This window comes from Macrobrachium nipponense, chromosome 1, assembly GCF_015104395.2.
Source record: "Macrobrachium nipponense isolate FS-2020 chromosome 1, ASM1510439v2, whole genome shotgun sequence".
Classification (NCBI taxonomy): Eukaryota; Metazoa; Arthropoda; class Malacostraca; order Decapoda; family Palaemonidae; genus Macrobrachium; species Macrobrachium nipponense.
Genome location: NC_087200.1, coordinates 8,828,606 through 8,853,605, shown reverse-complemented (window position 1 = coordinate 8,853,605; position 25,000 = coordinate 8,828,606). Strand labels below are relative to the sequence as shown.

Here is a 25,000-nt window from a genome sequence, read left to right as displayed (position 1 = left end):
TGCTCCAATTGAATTGATTCACGGCGCATGTTCTTATTTTTTATGTTATTTCGGTGTGTTTATTTGTTCTTCTCAACTATTTATTAAAGCAATGGCTTAAATAAAGATCTGGGTATTGTCTGCTACACAGCTTTAGATCGTGTAAGTACTACCTACATCAATCATTCCATAAGAATCAATGAATCCGTGAAATGTAAGACATTTTAATTTTGTTTACCTGCTGCTTGTGTTATCTCCCGGTGTTTGACCTTACTTTAGTTATGGTCTGCTTTAGGTTGGCCCCCCGAAATAAATTTCACAACTAGGTAAGAGCTAAACTATTTGTTGTTTAGTTTGTGGAGATTCTTGAAATTTGTAACCCTGTCATGTAGCTATATCTAGGTACATAGGTAACATTACCTAGTAGCCAGTTTGATTACTTCTAATGTAGAGAACTAGGTATAGTAGCTAGTAGTACTAGGTAAGTAGTTTGGTTAAGGCTTAGGTATTAGGTAGCCTATGCCCCCACACATCTATCTGACATACACTAGCTATGGGCTTTTATCATAAACGTAATAGGCCGAGTGTTATATTGGCTTTGTTTGAACAGGCGGCTTCCCATAAGCTTTGGCCTAAGTTGGTAGGTTACCTATTAGTACTACTAGTACCTACTAGGTATGTGGTAAGACACAGAGTACCCGTCCTAATCGCGGCCTACTGTGGCCTAGGCAATTCTGGATTTATGAGAATAGATATGGACTAGGATGGGTATTTCTACAGAAGCAATCCGCGGTGACCTAGACTATGGCCAATTGACGTTTTTCTTATGTTATTTTTACTTACTGAACAAAGAATTTAAAGTAATATTTATTCGGACAACTGTAATTAACACCCCACCCCCCCCCGATGCACCAGTACTAAAACTCGGCAAAAATATATTGGACGTCCCCTAATGGATGTCGTATCCGCGGTTACGTTCTTTGCAGTTCGTGTGGAACTATTCTTTAGAATTACCCTGCAAGAAATGTAACCGCGGATACGACATCCACTAGGGACTGGGGCGTCCAATGTATTTCGCCGTGTTTAGTACTGGCCCCTGGTGGTTAATTACAGTCGTCCGAATAAATATTACTTTCAATTCATGTTCAGTAGGTAAAACTGCATAGAAAAACCGCAACTGCCATAGTCTGGGGCGCCGCGGATAGGTACCCTAGATCTACCCTAGGATGACCTAAACTAAATGTTCTGAGGTACAAAATGCTACCATAAATGAGAATTGGAACGTATGCAGATATACTAGCCTAGGTATACCTAGCGATGTCAGTGTCTGCTGATCTGAAGAATCCTGGAAAACCTAGCAAAACATACCTAATTTCTTTTCAGAATTCAGTTGAAACAGCATCATTAATGCTACTTCGGTAGATCTAGGGTACTTATCCGCGGCGGCCTAGACTATGGCAGTTGCGGATTTTCTATGCAGTTTTACCTACTGAACAAGAATTTTAAGTAATGTTTATTTGGACGACTGTAATTAACCCCCCAGGGGCCAGTATTAAGCATGGCAAAATACACTGGACGCCCCAATCCCTAGTGGATGTCGTATCCACAGTTATGTTTCTTGCTGTCAGTGCTGACTGCTTCTGTAGAAATACCGCTACTTCTACTGACTATTGGTGCATAGATATAGATTGTTGGGCCCAAGTTTCCGTTTGTCTATTTCATCTGACATTGGCTTTGACCTAATAAAAACAACCTTAACCTGACCTTCTACAGGGCATTGTGCCCTAATCTAACCGGACTGAAGGTGCCATGCCCTTATCTGCCAGTTTGGAAATACTTTGAATAGAATCTCACTTGTCTGTCAGTAAATGCCACCGATCACCCAGCACCCATTGACCTTGCAGCTAAAGGCGTACATGTGTTTACCAAATTTACTTTTGTTAATCGCAAAAACATGCCATGACCACAGAAACTGTCATAATCGACCATTATGTGCTGTGCGAGATTAATAAATGCAGTTTTTACATATATTTCAGGACTTTTCTTTTTGCAATCTTTGCAAAACAACTTGCAAAATAAAATATGAGAATCATTATAATTCTCAGAGACAGTTTTGATCCCTGAGAGAAAGACTCATGCCAAACTGATAACTTCTTTTGATACTTCCATTACAGCATTACACTTCCACATGTACGTACATCACTGGCCAGTATGGGAGCTAAGATCATTGCTCATAAATCTTGTTTCACCGACATTACACAAATCAAAAGTATCTGGTTTGGGGAGAGAGGGCTTTGCCCTATCCTTCAAGACCCTCCATCCTAACCTGATTTAGAGCACTGTATATCTTAGAACAAATACAGGGATGCATGCTAACCTGACTTTAAATAAACTAATCTAGCTTAGGGTATAATACCTTATGAAGGTCTTCTATCACCATAACCTGATCTTTAAGTGCCATAAATAAGAGTGAAATAATTGGATGTATCTTTCTGGATGTGAATAATCCATCCTGCTGAATGCTACATGGCCCAGGGGGTTATTTTCACTTACCCTGGACAGCCACCCTCTCCCATCTAATATTACCTAAATTTCCATAAATCATGAGAAAAAGTATATAGGGATACTTTAGATTCTAGGTCCTAATCAGCAAGGTTTCCCCATTACCCCCTTAGCATTATCAGAACATTACTTGAATTTGTTAGTTCAAAGATGTCTTTATTTGGGTGTTAGTATAAGTTCCATAACGCAACATGCAAGATCTTTTGCAGTGTTTGGAGCTTTCACAGAATAATTACACAGATTCACTTGAGGGCAGGTATTGTTTGGCCAAAGGGATTACCTTGTGATTATTCAAAAATTGCACTAATTATGTGTTTGGTTGCTAAATATGCAATTGGTATTATGCACTCTTGCCTTAAGAACACATAGTACCAAAGGCTGTATATAATTGTTGCACTAATTTCAGGAAGGAAAACTGGGAAGAATTGAAAAATATCCAAGAGCCTAATCATGATATGAGGCTGTTATTGGATAAAGATTATTGATATTACAGCATTTATGAGAGAGACAAAAGACCAAGCCCCGAAACATGAGAGGAATACTGAATAGTACACCAAATGGGTAAATGGGTGAATAGATTTGACATGTTTGATGAGTTGGATGAAAATAATAACTGGCATCAAAATAATTATTTTTAGGAAGCATTAGCAATTTGATCAGTTTAATCTCTGTAAGACAAATTAGAAGCAACTTATACACAAAAACATTGATAGAAATGAGAGGTTTAATGAAACTTAAATAAGAAAACAATTAGAGGATTGGAAAATAGAGGAATCAGAGAAACAAGTGTTATATTTGAATACTTTTCAGAATCTCCAAAATAGAGTAGTCAGAGAGACAGGAATTACATTAGAATACTTTACAGAATCTCCAATCAGGTAATTTCACAAAATAAGAGGTGATATCTAAGGATAGAGCAGTCAGAGAATGATTGCAGTTTACAGATGAATGCTAGGAGGTGAATGAAGAAGAAATGTGGAAGGTTGAATTGAGTTATAAGCAACAGCATGGATAAAAGATGGATTGACTTATAAGGGACACCACTAGGATTTAGGAGATGAGGATGTTGCACTATTAGCAACTGATATAAGGTTCTCAGATAAGGATTTGGAAAGAAGATTTGCAGAGTGAAGGAGGGGAATGTTAAGTTGGAAGTTTGATGAATAGATTTATGACAGACTGTCAAATAAATTGAACAAGTGATTCTCTGTTGTTTTGAGAAGAAATAATCAGACATTAGTGAGATGAAAAGTCCACCAGTAGATTGATCTTGACCTATGGAAGCAATATTGTTTCAAAATATGAGTGCCAGATTCAAGATGTACTGAGAGCTAGATATAATTTTGTTAAGTTTAGCATAGTAGAATGTTATTGTTCACCTTTCTTGGGGATTGGCTTTTAAGAGAACTCTTACATATGGCATCTAACAACTAATTAAAGAGAAAAATAATGGTAAAGCACAGAAACCAGTTGGCTCAAACTTGAGGAATTGTGTAGGAATACATTTAGGACCAAATGTCTAGCTAGTCAAAGGTACAATAACCTTACAGCAGAGAATAGTGTGGAGGGCATGAGATTAGAGAGGGGTAAAGTAGTACTACAATAAGAAGCAATAGTGTCACTGAACAAAAGATTGTGGCCTTTCCACATAGAGAGTAAGTGATAGATCCATCAGGATGGAAGAAAGGAGCAAGTGTAAACGTATAGAATTTTTTTTTTATAAACTTTATTGACATAGACTAGAACTTTTTTCTTTTGTATGTGTGATCAGGATGTTGGATTTTCTCTTAATGAAGAAAATTTCTCCCTGCAAAGTAGAATGGTACAGCAGTACCTACCTAGTAGGTTTAAGGGAAGCCTGAGTAACGTTAGAAAGCAATAGTGACTTACGTACGTAATCTTTTTTCACTGAATGGGTGAAAAATCATCAAAAGAAGCTGTCAAGCCTTTGGAAAGTATTGAAGTTCATAACATAATCCATATTGTCAGGGTTTTGGTGGTGAAAAGGTAATATGAAAATCCAAGAGGGAAGAAACTTTCTTGTAGTTATGTAGAATTGTAGATTTTACTTTTCATTAATATATGCATATATATATATATATATATATATAGTATATATATATATATATATATCTATATATATATATATATATATATATAATATCTATATATATATATATAGTAGAATTTATTTGTATTTATATGAAACATGACTTTTATATACGTAACTTGCCAAGTAATTACATAGTTATTAGTTTCTACTTATCACAGCAGCTAAAAAAAATTTTAATTTGCGGTATAGCATTCTTTTGTTTGGTGTAGGTAACTAGCCCTGCCCACTTTTGGGGAAGATTAGGTACAACACAGCTGAAGAGCTCAATTCATTTCTGTCGGTCAACGACTAAACATTCGTTATTGCAATACTCCACCTGAATACCTGAATTAGCCCTGGTCACTTGACCAGCCCAAACAACGCCCCACGAAATTACCCACACTTAGGTAAAATTTTAACTGCCAGCATTACTAACGCTGCAGGTAAACATTGTTTACTGAGTAACCTGTCCATGGTTGGCAACGCTGCCACCAGCAACTGGGCAACAGTGACCTATGTCAATTGCATTCTGTTCGCTTACCTGTCAAGCCATTTCTTGCAGCGTGCAAACTTTTCTGTCACAGCCTGACCCCCTACTGCGTTCTTGGAATAAGATTTGTTGACGCCTTTAGCTTGTTTTGGATTTCGCCTTGGTTTTCAGTCTGCCTCTTTGATTGAAGATAATGGACTTGGACCGCAAAATGGACTCAGCTTCAAAGAATCTTCCTCCGGCTAAGACACCTCTAGACCATCCCAGCAAAGATGCAGCAACTCATTGCTTCTGTACTGCCTGCAAATGGAGGATGAGTACACTCAAATATGATCGACATTCCTTGTGTATTTCATGTAGAAAGATTCTGTGCAATCTAGGTCATAAATGTGACGAGTGTAGGGATTGGTCTATGGACCAGATGCAGCCTTATATTAAACACAGGAAAGCTCTTGCTTCAAAGAGTAAGGGTAGGTTAGCTTCAGGGTTTAAACCCAAGATAGAAAGCTAGTGATTTAGAGTCAGTCCTTTTTAAGAAGTTGGAAGATAGGTTGACATCGAGTATGTCTGGGTTGTTTACTTCTTTGATGTCAAAGTTGCAAGACGAGATGAAAGTTAGCAATAGGGAACAATGTACTAACCGTTCTCTTCCAGCTCCCCTGCCTGTTCCAGAACCTGCCCTGACGGGTGCCGGGTGTCATGGAGATCCAAAAACTGAAAGGGTAGGAACTACTGACCTCCCTCAGCAAGGAGCAGGCAGAGTCTACAGCAGAATTCCCCTATTCCCCAGAAAACTTAAGTCTGAGTATAAAATCAGAAATAAGAATGACGCAGACAGCAAAGGGTGTTAGGGATCAGTTAGGTGAGGCATGGTTCCAAGGTCAGTTGCCTTCAAATCCTTTACTTAGTCCAGCTAGGTTAGAATTCCCATTGGATTCAGTGAATTTTGTGTTTCCAGCCAATACTGCGTCGAAAGTAAAATCTAGCCTTCCTCCTTCAGGGAGTTTCGACTTGGTTCCTTTGGCGGTAGGTACTTTGAATGCCCCCTCCTCTTCAAAGTTTCCATTTCCGTCTGGAAGTACTTCAGAACCTTTGCCCTTTGAGGAGTCCTCAAGCATAGTTCAGTTCAATTTAGCTGATTATAATGATGATCTTTTAGGCTTTTGGGCCTCATGGGTTTCTTAAAACGAGACGGGTATACTCCTTCGGATCCCATTTTATTCGATAACCTTATCACGTCAATATCAATGGGTTTAGCTCATCAAGCGAACGTCTCGGTGGGTTGTACTACCTTTGTCGGCAAGAAAAGGAGGGATCTTTACCTGAGCCATCTCCCACCTCATTTCCCAGATATTCATAAGCGAGTTTTGTCCAGGGCTCCTCTGGCACTCTGTGACTGTCTCTTCAAGGAGGAGGATATGTCATTCATGGTTAACTTTGTTTCCTCCACGTCTGTAATTTAGTGTCGGCAACCATTATTCAGGTGGCTGCTCAGAGCACTAGGTCCCTTAAAGGTGCACATGCATTTTCTCTAGGTAAGCTCTCCAGTTCATCTTCCCTGGCCAGGTCTCCCAAGAAAGTCAGGTTTTCATCTAAACCTTCCTCTGCTTCCTCCAAACTCTCTTCTGGCAAGAAGGGTTTTTGGAGACAGGAGACACTGCCCTCGTTGACGCCAGTAGGAGGTTGGTTGTCTCCCTTCGTAACAACCTGGGAGAAGTGGGGTATAGAGAGTTGGGTGGTGGAGGTCTTGAGAGCTGGGGTACAAGATCCCTTTCCGTTTTGCCCCTCCACTATCCAATTCCCCACTAGTTCTTTCAAGCTATTCCCCGTCATCCATCAGGGGGAAGGCTTTGATGATGGAGATTCATTCTTTGTGGGAAAGGGAGCGTTAGAACAAGCTCTCCACACTTCAGGCTTTTACAATCCAATCTTCGTAACCTCCAAGGCACATGGTTCTTGGAGGCCCATCATGGATCTTTCGGGCCTGAACCATTTCGCCGTTTCCATGAAGTTTCACATGGAAACGACTCAGTTGGTGCTGAGGTCAGTCCAAAAACACGACTGGATGGTGTCAGTGGACCTCAAAGATGCATATCTCTAAGTTCCAATACATCTGGAATCTCGGAGATTCCTTCGTTTCTCGGGTCCACTGGGAACCTTCCAGTTCAAAGTCCTCTGTTTTAGACTGACTACAGCACCTCCAGTGTTCACGAGGGTGATGGCTCCTGTTTCTGCTATCATGCATCGTCAGGGCTTCTGCATGGGGAGGTACCTGGATGATTGGTTAATTCAAGCTTCTTCCAGGGAGGAGGCTCTAAGAAGAAGGGACTTCCTTCTAAAGCTCTGCGAGACTTATGGGTTTTGTATCAACATGACGAAGAGTTCCCTGTCCCCTTCTCAGACTATTACCTATCTCGGCGTGGAGATTCAGACGCCTCGTTTCAAGGCTTTCCTGACATGAGAATGAGTGAAGTCGATTGTGAGTCAAGTCGAGCTCTTCCTCTCGGACAAAGCGCAACTTGCAAAAGTGTGGGGAAGTCTTCTGGGAAAGATGTCATCTCTGTCCCTTCTCGTTCCAGGCTCCCGTCTCTGGATGCGCTCTCTGCAGGTACGTCTCAGGAATCGCTGGGACTTTCGGGAGGAGAATGCAGTGATAATCTGGGACGATTCCTGCCTCGAGGATCTTCAGTGGTGGTCAGAAGAGGCTCATCTGACCACCGGCATAAGTCTTGCCCTCCCAATTCCGGACATCTATCTGTATTCAGATGCCTCAAATCAGGATTGGGGCGCAACCCTAGAGGAAGCTTAGGCCAAGGGCCTTTGGAGGGTTTCGGAGTGGGAAGAGCCAACAAATATCTGAGAATTAAGAGCCGTAGAGGAGGTTCTGTTAAGCTTCAAAGATCAAGTTCATGGAAAAGTCATAGCACTCTTTTCAGACAGCACTACGGCACTAACTTACCTGAAGAGAGAGGGACGTACAAAATCGTCAACCCTCAACATCATTGTGCAGAGAATCCTATGTTGGTGCAAAAGCCGCAAGGTCTTGTTACTTTCACAGTTCATTGCGGGAAAGCTCAACGTCCTAGCAGATGTGCTGAGCTGTTCAAAAGAGGTCCAAGGAAGCAAGTGGACATTAGTGTAAGACATAGTCCAATCGATGTTAAAGAGTTGGCCAGCCACGGTGGATCTGTTTGCCACCAGGATGAACTACCGTCTCCCTGTATACGGTACTTCTCTCCGGTATTGGACCCTATGTCTCGCGGGACAGATGCTATGCTCCACCCATGGGACAATTTCCATGTATGTGCCTTCTCTTGTTCAGCCTCATTCATCAGGTACTGGTGAAGCTAAGAGGGTGCAGGAATATGGAGATGACCCTAATTGCTCCATTTTGGCCTCGAGACCTTGGTTCCCGGATCTCTTGGCGTTGCTGTCAGAACTTTCGATCCTCCGGCCACAAAGGAAGGATCTTCTCAAACAGCTTCATTTTCATCATAATCTCAAGAACCTTCCAGTGCTCAACCTAGCTACATGGAGACTGCGCGGTGAGCAGCCCGAGATTCTGGTCTTTTGAAAGGAGGGGCTTGAACACTTTCAGTGCCTGAGGAAGTTGACAAGGAAGTTATACCAGGCAAGATGAGCGATGTACTGTACATGGTGCATAGTATTTCTTGCCCTACAATAGCATAGGTGGCAGATTTTCTTCTTCTCCTCAGAAATGCAAGTCCCTCTCTTACTCTACTATCGCAGGCTACAGATCCATGTTAGCTAGCACCTTTAGGTTTCATTTACCGGAGATTTCTAATGGTAGAGTTCTTCATGATCTTCTCAGATCTTTTAAGATTGAACATCTGATCATTCTGCTTTGGGCCCCTCCGTGGGATTTAGCAAAAGTTCTGAAATTAAGTTCGCAAGTTTTCAAACCTCTGGAGAATTTGTCCTTATAAGAAGTTACTAAGAAAGTGTTGTTTTTTATATCACTGGCTACAGCTGAAAAAGTGGGGGAAATTCAGGCTGTCTTTAGATAAATTTCGTTTGCTTAGAGGGATTTGTATCTTTCATATCTTCACAAGGTTTGTGGCTAAGTCAGAGTCAGAAACTAACCCTCTTCCGAGAGAGTTTAAGGTTTCATCTCTGAAGACTTTTCATTGTCTACTTCCAAAGTTATCGTTCCATACTTTCCTTGGTATTGCATCATGTTAGATATTAATGAGGATCAGCACTGTAAGGTGTTGAGATTGAAGCCCCTTCATCTCTATATCAGTCTCTTTGGAGTTTAGATGCAGGTCTAAACTTTATTTGAATTATTTACTATGAAACCTTTTATTTAGCACTAGCAGCAGTTAATAAGTAAATTTATTGCCAGCACCCTTCGTTAAGTTGTTGTAAAGGGAATGCTATTTTTCTTTCTGCCTTAGAGCTGAGGGTGATGGTAAGGCTACTTTTTACAGTGAACTGTAAGACTTCCAATGTAACCTCCTTAGTGGGGAAGAAGAGGAAACTTCCCGGTCCTGTTGGGACAATAAAACTTAATCAGATAGGTTAAACCTAGAACATCTTTATCATCCTTTTAGAAACCTAGTAGATCTTTGTCAAAGGTTGATTCCTGGAAGAGGCAAAGTTAAACTAGTATTTTAGTTTTAGGAAACGTAGATGCTGTTGTCAAGGGTTAAGCCTGGAAGAGGCAAAATTCACCTTTTATTTTGTGTTTTTAGAAAATCTAGCTGTCTTTGCCAATGGTTAAGGTTGGAGGCAAAGTCGACTATTTGTTTTGTTGTTTTAGAAAATCTAGAATGTATTTGTTCAGGTTAAGCCTAGAAGAAGCAAAGTTAATCTTTTGTTTTTTGTTTTTAGAAGCTTATAACGTCTTTGCCAAGGAACATGAGGTCGTCTGTGACCTATTTGATTAGGCTAGTGCATGAGAACTCGCTCCATATCTTCTACCTTTATTGAAGGTAAACATTCATAATGTGAGCAGCAGTTGTAACTTCATTTAGTGTTATGTCAATTTGTCTCGTCAGGATAGGGTTGATGTGGTGCAGTAGAAGTGCAATTTGGTTTTTACTTTCTCACTACCTTAAGAACAGGCAGTCCCCAGTTATCGGTGGTCTCAGTTAATGGCGATCTGGTTTTATGATGCATGTCTAGCACCATAAAATCAGCGATTTATGGCGCCAAGTTTCAGTTATTGGCCCCATAAGGTGCCAATAATAGAGTTATGGTGCCATAACATACTTAACAGAGGCACCATAAGCACTATAAATTGTTGAGTTTCAGTTAATGGCGGTTTTTGCTTATCAGCACCCTGCCGAGAACGGAACCCCCCGCTGATAACAGGGGACTGCCTGTTTACAGAATCTTGTTTGAAAACAGTAAACCCCTTAATCCACTACTAGTAGTGAGTAGTCTTTTCCTGAACCAAAGAAAGAGCAATTCTTTGAGCTCTTTTGTTTAAATCCTGGGTTTTAATATTTTGGGGAGGGTGAAGGTATAAAATTTTGTATAGGGGCATACCTTTATATGGTAAAGGTATTTATTTTAAATGACTGTTGTTTTATAGGGCTTTTGGACCCAGGCACAGAGGTCCCCTCATGCCGCTTCTGTTTCATTCTGGTTCATTCTGGCTGAATTGAAGTGGTGTTCTCCACAAGGCTGCTCTGTGCTGCATGTGTATGAGAGCCTTGCTCCCTGAATGGAATCCAACTTCTGGTGGTAGTAAAATCCAGAAAGGATTCTGGATCAGGTGAGATTGTTTTGGGTTTCATGCAAGAAACCTTTAGCACCTAATGGCTGAGCGGATTTTTGTGTAGCCGCACTACCCACGTCCTCTTCTTAATGTGGGAATCCACTAACTTTAGCAGTAGGTAAGATTCTTCACAAATAATATAAATTTTCATAATAAAGTTTATTATTTGGATACTTACCTACTGTTAAAGTAGACCCCACCCAGCCTCCCCACAACTTAGTGGGCTGTCAAGGAAAATTCTGATGAGAGCTTGAACATTTGAAACACACCTGGTAGAGAACAGGTAAACTAGACAGTCATCTGGGCAGCCATACGATTTTTTGTTTGAATGCCAACTCGCGTAATTGGCGTGGAGATACAGTGGACCCCCCGTTTTCATGTTCTCCAGATTTGCAGACTCATGCATTCGCGGGAAATTCAACTATTCGCAGTATTTTCCTATGAGAAATATCCACAAATTCCTGTATTTTTTTTCAATTTCATCATAAAATGAACTTTTTGTGATAAAACTATTAGAAAAACCAGATATAAAATTTTTTAGTGGAGTTTTCTCAAGTTTTAAGCAAAATACTAGGCTGTTTTAAGTACTTTTTTGGGGGTTCCAACTACTCGTGGGTTCTAACTGTTCACGGAGGGTCTGGTACGCATCCCCGCAAATACAGGGTAAGATTACAACAAGCATTTCACAGTGTTAGCTACCTTTCTATTTCAAATTCATCTCCATCACCGAGTGTTTTTATAAAAGTAACTAACCACGTATAGTGGTTAGTTACTTGTATAAAATAAAATTTTTGAAATAGAATACGTAAAATGTTATTTATACATACCAAATAATGACATGATTGGAGCCCTCCTTCCTCCCCTTTCGTGATCATAGGCACAACCAAATTGAGCTCTTTAGCTGTGCTGTACCTATTCTTCCCCAAAAGTGGGCGGAGCTAGTTACCTACACCAACACAAAAGAACACTACTGGGAATTTCAAATAATGAGCTGCCGTGATAAGTAGAAACTAATAGCTTTGTAATTACTCGTTAAGTATATACAGGCAGTCCCCGGGTTACGACGGGGGTTCCGTTCTTGAGGCGCGTCGTAAGCCGAAAATCGTCGTAAGCCGGAACGACACTTGGAAATATGCCTTAAACTAAGAAAAAGTTAGAGACCTTACCTGTGACATGCAAGTAGATTGCATGATGTGTAGTGTGGTTATTCCAATGGCAAAGGATGGTTCTTGAAGGTATAATTCTTTATTAAACTCTTGTGACACTAAAAAGCACAATGTACTACACTTAATCCTTAGGTTAGATTATACACTAAACACTATATATATGCACTGTACACTTCGTAGTAGTACGTATGTATTTGTTAGATCCTGGAGTACACTAAAATCCAGTCTGGTAGCTCTGGAAGGTAAAAGTATAACACAATTAGTACAAAATACTACACAAAGTCCTGAATGCAATATGTAAATTATAGATTCAAGAGTAAAAGAGTTAATGTATGTTAATTAATTCCTTACTTTAGTTTCTAATTCCTTCCCACTTTGAGTTATATCAAGAGTAAAAAAGTTAATGTATGTTAATTAATTCCTTACCTTTAGTTTAAATTGGCATTCATCGTAACCTGGATGGACAAAGTCTTATGTGGCCCATAGCCTACATCATTCAGGGGTTCTGGAATGTACAAAAAATAATTAGTATGTCAGTAAGTACTCTATGCATAGTAAGTTTAACATACAGTAATGCACCATACAGTGGTTTTAATATCACATATATAACATGTAGTATAAAACTTAGTTAATGTATGTTAATTATTAATTCCTTACTTTAGTTTAAATTTGGCATTCATCGTAACCCTGGATGGACAAAGTCTTATGTGGCATAGCCTACATCATTCAGGGGGTTCTGGAATGTACAAAAAATAATTAGTATGTCAGTAAGTACTCTATGCATAGTAAGTTACATACAGTAATATGCACCATACAGTGGTTTAATATCACATATATAACATGTAGTATAAAACTTAGTTAATGTATGTTAATTAATTCCTTACCTTTAGTTTAAATTAGGCATTCAACGTAACCCTGGATGGACAAAGTCTTATGTGGCCCCATAGCCTACATCATTCAGGGGTTCTGGAATGTACAAAAAATAATTTTGTCAGTAAGTACTCTATGCATAGTAAGTTACATACAGTAATATGCACCATACAGTGGTTTAATATCAACTGGTATGCATTATTGTAAATGATTGGTCTACACCCCCTGTTCAGCAGGGAGTGTACAGTACCAATTCCATGAGGGACCTTGATCACTTATCCCATGTGAGAGATCTTGGTCACTTTTTTTTAGTATGTAGTACGTATAAAACTTACTTAATGTATGTTTACTACTATGTATAATTCCTTACCTTTATGTTATGTAGTAACCCTGGACAAAGTTTTATGTGGCCCCATAGCCTGCATCATGGAGGGGGTCCTGGTTTTCTGGAATGTACCAAAAAAGTATCAAAGTTTAAGTCATGTTATGTATGTTTAGTAAGTTACATACAGTAACCATACGTACAGTGGTTTATAACATGTACATATGTACATAATCAAACTTGGTTGGAAATTCCTGTAAAAAAAAGTTATGTACGTATGTAATATGTACTACTGTATGTAAAAAAACCATTACTGTTCATACTTTGTTACACTACATGTTACATGTGATACGTATACTTTCCTGAAGGGTTTTTTCCATCCAAAAAATGGTAAAAATTGCTTCTACTTGTAGTAGTTATCCCTTGATGACACTTGTAGTAACAACCTGGAGTTGTGTGAAAAAATGTTGGTTCTGGAAGGAAAAACGTAACAAAATTAGTGTACAAAATATACACTTCAGAAAGTTGTGAATGCATATGTTAATTACTGTAGATATATCAAGAGTACTAAAAGAGTTAATGTATGTTAATTAATTCCTTACCTTTAGTTTATATTTGGCATTCAACGTAACCCTGGATGGACAAAGTCTTATGTGGCCCCATAGCCTACATCATTCAGGGGGTTCTGGAATGTACAAAAAATAATTTTGTCAGTAAGTACTCTATGCATAGTAAGTTACATACAGTAATATGCACCATACAGTGGTTAATATCACATATAACATGTAGTATAAAAACTTAATTTAGAAATTCCTTACATAACTTACCAACTTTTAGTGAGTCTCAAAGCTGTTACCTAGGTTGTGGGAGATGGAGGTGGAGGTGTAGAGCATTCATGATAAGGATGCATTCCAACCTAACTTCAGTGTGCTTTATCACAGATAACACAGGCTAGGATGATGGGCAGTCTGGAATAAAGAAGAAGGGGGTTAATATTAAAGGACAGTATGTAACCACTTAGGTGTACAAAATTTATTGTACGTATGCAACATTAAACACAACTGAGAATTCCTTACCTTCAGCAAAATGAAGACATGTAGGCATGTAGAGGTCTGGTTTATGTAAGTCACAGGTGCATGCCAGTCTGGAATGATAATGTAATACATATGATTATAGTATGTATGTTACATACATAACATGGTTATTACATATGTAATATTAAAACATTAATAAAAAAAAATGTCCTTACCAAATTTAGTGGTTGGCTTGCTTACTGGGATGGCCATATGTACATGAGAGTGGGGTGGCCTGGGCTATGGAGTGGGATGGGCAGGTGCTTGGGAGTCTGGAATGATAAAAAATATATAAAATGATAGTTACTACTACTGTAACTACTGCACATGTTATTACTGTTTGACATATGTAGTGTGTACTAGTATGTTCAATATAAAAAATGAAGAATTCTTTTACCTGAAGGAATGGGAGAGGTGATACTACTCGTATCAACTGATTTGGGCTCTGGAGAGGTGATACTCGTATCAACTGATGAGGGAACATACATCTGGAAAGAATGATAGGGTACATAAATATATTATAAGGTGGATGTAATTGTAGCATATGTACACTTTTAATAAAATTTCTATTAGCAATTTATAAAACATTTATACAAATTTGTTAAGGATTCCTTACCTGATGTATAGGGCGAGGCATCAAAACCATGGAAAGGCTCAGGGTCATCTGGGTCACTGTCACTATCAAAGGGGTCTGAAATGGAAAAAAAAAAAAAAAATAATAAGGTTATGCAACATCAAACACATTGTACCACTATGTAAGTTAGTGTACGTATGTATGTAGGGTGTAAACAATTTCCAACATGAAAATGAGAAAAATGAAATTGCTTACCTGATTGTACACGTGCAGGTGGGCGGGCTGATACAGAGGGTCCAGGTAGGGGGGGAGGGGGAATCTGGACTGGGTCAACGTAGGTGTAGGGAGATCTGGAACTGTCACAGGTAGTACAGGATCTGGACTGTCACAGGTAGGGGGGGGGGGGACAGGGTCTGGAACTGTCACCACTTCTGCAATAAAATTACAAATGATGAAATTAATGAAGTTACAATTTACTCTTACATTTAGTTGTTACATTAAAAAATTAACACATTTTAATATGTACACTATGTAAACACATAAATTAGTAAAACAGTTCAGAATTCCTTACCAGGACTAGGAGTGGGAGGTGGTGGTACTGGAGACTTGTGAAAGAAAGTGTCAAGCCTGGACTGCACACTTCTCTTCGTCTGCTTCTCCTTCAGGGTCTCCTTGTAGAAAGTCACCAAATTCATGATTCCTCTCTTGATTTGTCAAACCTAGAAACGTTAGGGTCTTCTGCCTCAAAGAAGCCAAGGCTCTTCTCCAGATGAGTAAAACCCTCTGACAAGCCTTTCACAGTTAATGACCTGGGTTTTGGCTCTGGTGCCGCCTCCTCTTCCTCAATCATTTGTTGTTCAAGTTCTAGTAAGTCCTCTGCAGACAATTCCTCTCCATGGGAAGCCAGCAGCTCTGTTACATCATCAGGTTTCAAGATCTAGTTGCAGCCTCTTGCTTAGCCCATACGATCTTCCTCGTCACAGTCTCGACGTCTTCTGCCTGGTCAAAGCCTTCAAAACTGTGCACAAACTGTGGACACAGTTTCCTCCAGGCCCCATTTAAAGTGGTCGTCTTCACCTGTCCCAAGCACTTGCAATGTTCTTCACTGCATCTGCAATGTTGTAGCCCTTCCAGAATTGCTTCAGTGTCAACTCCTTGTTAGCTTCTATGGTCCTCAAAGCAAAACGTATGGTCCTTCTAAGGTAGTAAGCCTTGAAATTAGCTATTACTCCCTGGTCCATTGGCTGTATCAGCGATGTGGTATTGGGTGGGAGGTACACCACCTTCACATTAGGATGCATGTCGCTCAAAATTTGAAGGTGACCAGGGGCATTGTCCAGGACTAAGAGGGCCTTAAAAGGCAGACCCTTCGAAGTCAAATACCGCTCCACTGCTGGCACGAAATGGTCATTGAACCAATCTTCGAAGACCATTAAGGTAACCCACGCCTTCTTGTTAGATTCCAAATCACAGGGAGTTGACTCTTGAAAATGCCTTGAAAGCCCTGGGATTCTCGGCCAAATACACCAGCAAGGGCTTCAGTTTCAAATCACCACTTGCATTGGCCCCAAACAGCAAAGTCAGTCGCTTCTTTCCAGCTTTATGGCCAGGTGCTGACTTCTCCTCCTTGGAAAGGTACGTTCGATTTGGCATTCTTTTCCAAAAAATAATAAACCAGTCTCATCCACATTAAAGACTTGGTCAGCCGTGTAACCACCATCCTTAATTATCTCAGCCAAACCACCTGGAAAACTTTCTGCTGCTTCGCTATCAGCACTAGCAGCTTCACCTTGCAGCTTCACATTATGCAAATTTTGCACGAGCCTTAAAACGGTTAAACCAACCTTAAACCTCACTCGCGGAAAATTCACACCAGCACGCCTTCGCCAAACTTTTCACTACTGCCTCATGCAGCGCTCTAGCCTTCTCCTGGATCACACTTAAGCTCACCGGAACACGTCGCTGGTTCTGGTCCTCCAGCCAGATCATGAGCAATTTCTCCATTTCAACAATGCTCTGGCTACGTTGCTTCTCGTTTATCACTGTTGACTTCATTGGTGCAGCATCCTTAACATGCTTCAGAATATGTTCCTTATCCTTCACAATGGTTACCACCGTGGTGTCCTGCTCAGCCTAAAGAACGGCCTATTTCGGTGTTAGTTTCTCCCTTCTCCGAACGCTTTATCACGTCATATTTGACCTCCATCGTGATGACCTTCCTCTTCTTGGATGAACTATCATCGGAGGAAGTACTTTGGCGTTTAGGAGCCCATTGTAAATTTGCGAAAATGGCAAGGAATTTCAGCAACGTCTCAGCACACAACCTAGTGGAATGCAGGCAGGCACGCGATTGAAGTGGCGTCCTTTCGTATTGTTACGCTTGGCGTCCTCGACCGTCCGAGGTCGTTGTTCGTCAATTTTACATACAGTTTTAATAGCGTTAATTAATTTATGCACCTCCGCTCAAAAACTAGTTCTGCATATGAGGTATCGTTAAAAAGCATAACAAAACGTCGTAACCTTGGAATTTGTGTTGTAATCTACCAGAAACTTAGTTTTTTTAATTATGTACTGGAAACAAGCAATGATTTTTCATTATATTTGCGCTTTTGGACTGTTTTAAACTGCGCATCCAAGCTAGTGTATTCATTCGCCCGCAAAACTAGTTCCGCATATGCGGCGTCAGTAAAAAATTCAAAAAATACGAAAAAAAAAAAGTGTCAAAAATCATCATAACCTCAAAATTTTGTTGTAATGTAACCAAAACATATTTTTATTATGTACTGTGCTAAACTATAAAGGATTTTTGATCATAGCATGCGTTTTTTAAAAGCGTCGTTAACTCGGAGCGTCGGAAGCGTCAGCGTCGTAACCTCGGAACAAGCGTCGTAACCCAGGACGGAATTTCCATTGAATATTTTAAGAAAAAAGCGTCGTAACCTCGGAACGTCGTAAGCCGGAACCGTCGTAACCCGGGGACCGCCTGTACAAAACTTTATTTTAGTACAATATTGTAATTTTTAATTTTTAATATACCTGAGTTTATCTTGCTCTTTTTTCTTTTTATGCAGATTTGTTGGTTTAAGGTCATTGGTTTAAATGTGATAAGTATTTTGTTAGTATGTAGTGCACCTTTTGCATCGCTGATAGCCAGTGTTTAAGTTGTTTATGGTTTCCTGTATTTTTCAAGTCTCAATATCTGTATTTTCCTTATCTTTTCAATTTAATCCACATAACCCTTTCAGTTTTTCGTCATTCTCAGTTGTTTTTTGTGCATTGTGTAGTATTGTACTCATATTTGTTGACCTTGCCAAGATGATTAACTTTGATCACTTATAAAATGAATTCATGTGAGAGGATTTTTGTTTTGGTCACATTTTGAAGCAGAATGATTTCACTTTCATGTGGTGTGTTTTAAAAAGTATAATAAATAAAAGTTGAAAAGAAAAAGTTAAGCAGGAACCATTTTCTGTGGATGTCATCTCTTTTTCTAATCATGTCTAAAGAAGAGAAATCTTTACATCTTCTGAACCTTTTTAACTTTAAGAGGCTGGTTCATCATTCCCTTCATTCTCGATATTATAAAGGACTTTTTCTTTAGTTTTTACTTTTCTCCTGTAGTATCTGAGTATCCAAATCAGGCAAATAATTTTGCAGTAATAGAATTAGAGAGGGTTCATTCAGGTTATCTGCTGTTTTTTTTAATATGTTGCATGTAGGGGTGACATGAATCTGTTGATCTTGAAAAATGGTAATGTTGATTACTGTAAAGTTGAATTTTTGTTGAATTTAACTGTATGTACATCTTTTCTTGGAATATATTAAAATGTACACCTTTTGCTTTTTCAGCTTGATGAAGTGGTCAGGATGGAAGATCTGCTTCAACAAATACAAGCCCTTGACCTCAGTGACCAACAAACGCTACTTTCTAGTCTTGTAACAAGTTCTTCCCCAGATGCACAACTGTCATTATTACTTCCCAGCATTACTGCTGCCTCAAGGTTGGTATCCACATTACTATTAACTAGGCTTGCCTTTTTCTGTTACATGTGTGTGGAGAAGAAAAAGGCTCAGAAGTTTTATACAGTAAGGCCCCATTATGCATTGCATGAGTAGTATGTTCCAAGACCCCCGCACATCCCTGAAGATGCTCATGAAAGTTCTATTGTTGTGGCTAAATTGACAAAGGAACAGTAAAACCAAAGGGCATATGGTGTTGGGTAGAAATATGTAAGGCTTTCAGACGAAATTTTTTAACACTAAATTCATTTTTAAAACTGATTTACAACTAAGAAAAGAAATTTTGGCCCCTTTACAACTCAAGGTAGTAAGAATTACTATAATGCAACTACATGAGATATGAACAATGGAATTCTTATTTTCTCAGAAACTAAAGAATTTCTAAAGAAAGTATACCACTTTCACACCGCATATACCTCAAACACACATCAATTTTCTACACTACTTAATCTATGAAACCAAATGGAAAAAATCATTCAGAGATATACATATATATAGTATAGATATAGTAACACTATGTATATTACTTTTCCCTTCATCCTAAGGGCTCCAGTCAATTCATAGAAATATATATACAGCAATACCTCAAACTTATGTGAGGTTAGGTTCCAGAACCCCTCGTGCAAGGTGAAGTTTTGTGTAAGTTTGATATAGTCTCTAAAAATGCTAGTAAATGCTTATTTCTAGATTTTAAACACATTATGACCCTAATCATGCTCCCAAAATATTAAACTAACTTTTAAATGAAAATAATATTACTTTAATTTCATTTAAAAATGAATTTAATAGTACATTACCCTTAAAAAAGAAATACGTATGTAAATGGTTGAAGAAAAATAAGTTACAGTAACTACAATAGTTGGTTCACTTAAGGTAGACTTTTGGGTAAGCCCTTTGCCTACGAGACGTTTGTTTGGCGGCCTCTGATTGGCTGGTACTAGGAGGTAGGCAGCTCACTCAGGGTCTCGTTATTTTTGTCTGTGGTTTAGAGAACTAGCAGTATGTTTATATTTCTTCAATTATTTCACGCTTTGAACAAGATAGGAAAGTTTTGGTCATACCATAAGATTTGGTATTGATTGTACAACTAAGTCATCTTTTCCTGAAATCAGTAAGATAAAACACAAAGGAATTACAACAAGTAAAAGTGAAGAGAGAAGCAAGTTTGACAGTACCGTATTGCCAAGAGAATGTGATCTGCAAGACATTGTTGCGTTTGTCGTCTCAGTGAGAGATTTGAATTGCCATTTAGCTATATAAGAAGGTTGCAGTTTCGACATTATTTACCATGTTATATCATTACATTTTCTGTAAATAAATACACAGAATTCCCATTATGACGGCTGTCTAACATTTTCAATCCAATATCATATAGTATGTCTGGACATATCTGATAAGGAAAAAAATAATCAGATGGATGAATCGTTAGCTCAGATCTAGGCAGGCTGTGGGAAATTCAGTCCAGCAAAAAGGTTTTAACTCTATGGACAGACTTCACAATCTTCAACTCAGCCTAAGCTTTCATCAGGTTGCTTCAGCATAGTATTTCTTAATTTTCTTATAAGAATATATTTTCAAATGAAAGAGATATGAGAGACTTATTTGAGTGATATAAAATAATAATCTCAGTGAAGTAATAAACAACAAAGAATTAAGGAAGATGACTTCCATTTAGGCTGAGTCAAGTACAGATGCAACATAAGCAGACATATTCTTTATTTTCTGTCTACATATCACACGCATCTGAAATCTGAATTCTTTGTATAAAAAACAAGTTTTATTTCATCTTCATTGCATTAATGATGCAAAATCCGATGATAAGTTAAAACAGGTATAAAGAATAACATGCTTCTCACTTCACTTTTACTTGTTGTGATTCCTTTGTGTTTTATTTTATTGATTTCAGGAAAAGATGACTTAGTTGTACAATTAATACAGAATCCTATGGTATAACCAAAACTTTCCCATCTTGTGCAGTGTGAGATAATTGAAGATATATAAACATGTTGCTAGATTTCTAAGCCACAGACGAAAATAATGAGACACTGAGCGAGCAGCCTACCTCCAAATACTACCAGCCAATCAGAGGCATAGGGCTAACCTAAGAATCTACCTTAAGTGAACCAACTATAGTACATGCATATGCACAGTGGACACCCCATATTCGTGGGGTAATACCAACACCCACGATTACTGAAAATTTGCAATATATTAGAACCACTCTAAAAACACTTATAACATAAATTTTCTTAACTAATTACATTTTTATGATAAAAATGTAATTATTTACAAAAATAGTGAAAATACAGTAACCAGTTAATTTATTTTTAAAAAAGTCAGCAGATTACTGAATTTCCCAAGATTTACATATTGGAAAAATGCGTCACAGGAAAACCTGCGGTCGAATAACTGAATCCGTAGTTGCAAACTGCGAATAAGCGGGGGTCCACTGTAGTATACAGTTTCATACGTATACTTACGTTACCCCTAATTCGTGGGATGCCATTTTCTTTTTCCCTCACAAAGTAAATTACTTTCTTTGCATCACTGGGTAAATTTCGCACACAGTTATAATGAAGGTATGTACTCATTTCAATGAATTAAAGAAAACATGTAGTATGTAGGTCAGTAACAGAATTCTCCTTCATAAAGTTTAATTATATATATATATATATTATATATATATATATATATATATATATATTATATATATATATATATAGATATATAGCATATATATATATATATATATATATATATATATATAGATATATATAGTATATATATATATATATATATATATATTTATATATATATACATACATACACACACACATAGATATATATAGTATATATATATATATATATATATATATATATAGTATATATATATATATATATATATATATATATATATATGTATATATGTATATATATATATATATATATATATATATATATATATATATATATATATATATATATATACATATATATATTATATATATATATATATATATATATATATATATATATATATATATATATATTATATATATATTTTTTTTTTTACGTATATAGCGGCCTTGAGAGAGGCTAGATACGTAAACGGAAGTAATTTAGGGATTTCAAGAGGGAATTGCTTTAACTTACCGTAAGCTGAAAGTTATTATTAATTCTTTAGAGGGAAGGTCGCCAGAAAACTCAGCTCGTTACTTAACAACTATTTATTTACAAAAAGGCCCATGCTGGCCTGGAGAAAATGAATGCTATTGGCCCCCACGTTGGGGGCTTAGAATCACTCACAAGTGGGTAGCTGGCTAAAGTGTGACTAATTCGAGCTGGTTTCATAAAACTTGGGTAATGCACACTTGCGAGCAGAGAGACGGCACGTGACTCATGGAATCTGGAAAAGAATCCAGATTAAACAAGATAAAAGGAAAAAATGACTTCTTGCTTTGATTAATTAATTCTCTAATACTGGGGAGAAGGAACTTTTAAGGTTCACTGAAGTATGCAATGACTCCATTGGTATGGGACGATCACACAAGGGGAAGCATGCGGCCATGAGGCAGTGAGAGGGAACAAAGGGATGAATTCCTTTTGTTAGCTTGAAATTGAATTGGAGAATGAGGATCAAAATTATAATAGGTGATAAGGGACTGGCAATATGTTGTTTCACAAGACGTACCTGGATGTCGTGTTCAGTGGCTCTTTGGAGAAAAGCATGGCCCCCTTTGTCTGAGGCCTGGGTCATCGGCGCGACCACTCACACCCTGGGTAGGCTAACAGGAAGGCAGTAATTTGACCTCTGTTTCGAGATCACGTCTCGCAGCCGACTGAGACAGAATTCAGTTTGTGGTTGCTTGGGGTGGAGGTCAGCTTAACCCCCCCCACGATCAAGGCAAATCCTGGAAAACAAGCATACAGCCAGCAGAGGGGTCACAGGAAAGAGAGCTTAAGGTAATAGGTCTAAGAAGTACCAATCTGCCTACACCCTTCCCTTTGAGAATACGTCCCTACAGCTGATAAAAGACTTTTCCCCAACTGGGGAACTTCCTATCTCTAGCTGGCGGGTTTTGGGTTTCCCGCGTTACTAAAAATCAGCTGATATTCTAAAGAAATGGCTGCCGTTTTCCAAATCGAATTAATTAATTAATTGCGGGGTAGACGAACGATCTATAAACGTCACAGCTCCCCCTGTTAAGAAGGCATTCACTCCCTTTCGGGCGTGAAGGTCTTGGCTTAAATAAATTGATCGTCTCGACTACCCAGTTCTCCTACTCGAACTTGAAGTTTTTTGAGCAGCGATACAGCTAACTACAGTGGCCTACCTAACTTATAGGCAAAGATGCTAAGTGTACTAACTTAATGTAGTGATGTAGCCTAGCCTAAGTAATAACTACGGGTGTCTTGTGACGACAGTCTACTCTACCCTAGATAAGGTTACTTGAAAATTCTACTTGCTACTAACCTAATGCCCTGGTACTAATCATTAGCCTAACATACTCAATACAGATAAATGAAGACGCAATCATTCCAGAGTGTGGTACGCACAGCAGCAGTTCAGCGACGGAATTGTTAAAATACATAATGAGAGGTAATGATGCGTGGGGATGATGAGTGGTTAATTGACCATAGGGAAATGCAATGAGGTAATTATATTTAAGTGAGGGTTAGTATTACAATGGCTAGGGGTTAGAGGGTTAGTGCTACTGGCAGAGATCAGGCTGGCTACCTTCTCTGGGTAGGTGCCAGGATCATTCTGCAAATGAATGCGACACTGTACCTCGGGCACAGGTGTCAAGGAGAGCATGTGGCTCTTTTGTTAATATGTTAATGATTGGTTACGTCCCTTCTTCTTCTCTTATTCCTCCAGGACCTGGCTATACCAGTCCTAGGAGTAGACGGAGGCACAGACTCTGGGAAAGGCCAGAAATGCCGCAGGAGCAGAGGCAGTGGTAGCCTGAGGGATTTCAGGAGAACACCCTACTTCGGTATCTGCAGCAACCGTCGTAGAGGTGGAACCTACTGCAGGGGAGGCCCTCACTTCGGCTGCTGCGACAGCCGTCGTAAGGGGAAAACTCCAGCCTGACTCCTGGTCGGGCAGTTCCTGGTTTTCCGAGGAGGTACAAAGGTAAGGTCTGCCGGAGTTCATCCTCGGGCGACAGAGGTAAGGATGAAGAAGAAGGAACTAGTGATGGCCATGGGCTGTGGTAAGCTCCATGCCGTTGGAGGATCTCCTGTAGGAGGATCCTTGATAAGGTTAGGCGCCGGCGCTAGCTCGCGGCCAGGCGCAGAGGTCAAGTTCGGTGGTGGCTCTACGTCCAGGCTGGACGGAGCTTGGCACTGCCCAGTGCTGCCAAGTGGTACTGGCAGAGAGTTGAGGTCGACTGGACCTGTGGCGGGTACCGGAGGTGCAATACCTCTCAGCGTGCCCTTGGAAATGGGAGACAGAGGCTCCTGTCTCTTGTTGAAGGCTAGGCCTTGTGGAACATGGACAGTGTCCGCTGCTGATAGTCGGCTAGGGCATAGGCCAATTAGTAGAGTGCCCTATTACGTTGCAGGTTTTGCAACGGAACTGTGAATGATCAATCTCCCTCCTTGGTAACGGGGGAGACTGTTGGTGTTTGTACTTCCTGGAGGAAGTAGAATTTCGAAGACTCCTTGTCTTGGAGTGATTTGTTGTGGGGTTAGGACCCCTAGGCTTCTTGAACGGTGAGGGAGACTTCATGTCTTTGCCCTAGGAGGAGGTCGTAACCTCCTGGAATGTAGCTTGCAACTGCAAGGGTACAACTCTGGAGAAGTGAGGTCTGTGACCCTCAATTGGACGGTCGGAAGGATCAGTTTAATGTGATTGATACCTTCAGTGGGTGATCAATCGACGTCTTTCAACGTTAGACCGTGGAAGAGTTGACGTCGTCCTCCTGAAAAACTGAGAATGTTACTCAGTTCTTAGCTCAGATAGAGTAAGGTACAATACATTTTAACACCATAACTTTTTATATATATAATTTTAAAAGTTTAACTTTTTTCTCAGTATTAGGTTTTCAATGTTTTTTAATAATGTTTTAGCTTATTTTTGTTTGTTTTAAATTCAAGTTTC

At 39.1% G+C, this 25,000-nt stretch overlaps 1 protein-coding gene across 2 annotated transcripts in view; it reads left to right on the top strand.

The window, feature by feature from the left end:
- LOC135219111 (F-box/WD repeat-containing protein 2-like) overlaps positions 1–25,000 on the top strand; it is a 103,622-nt gene that overhangs the window by 260 nt on the left and 78,362 nt on the right. The window contains exons 1-2 of one of the 2 annotated variants that reach the window (XM_064255554.1): positions 1–141; positions 18,724–18,875. The exon at positions 1–141 is cut by the window's left edge and continues 260 nt beyond it. In XM_064255554.1, the coding sequence (XP_064111624.1) occupies positions 18,742–18,875 (134 nt within the window). In that variant the 5' untranslated portion in view covers positions 1–141; positions 18,724–18,741. The other variant, XM_064255555.1, reaches the window with a different exon arrangement.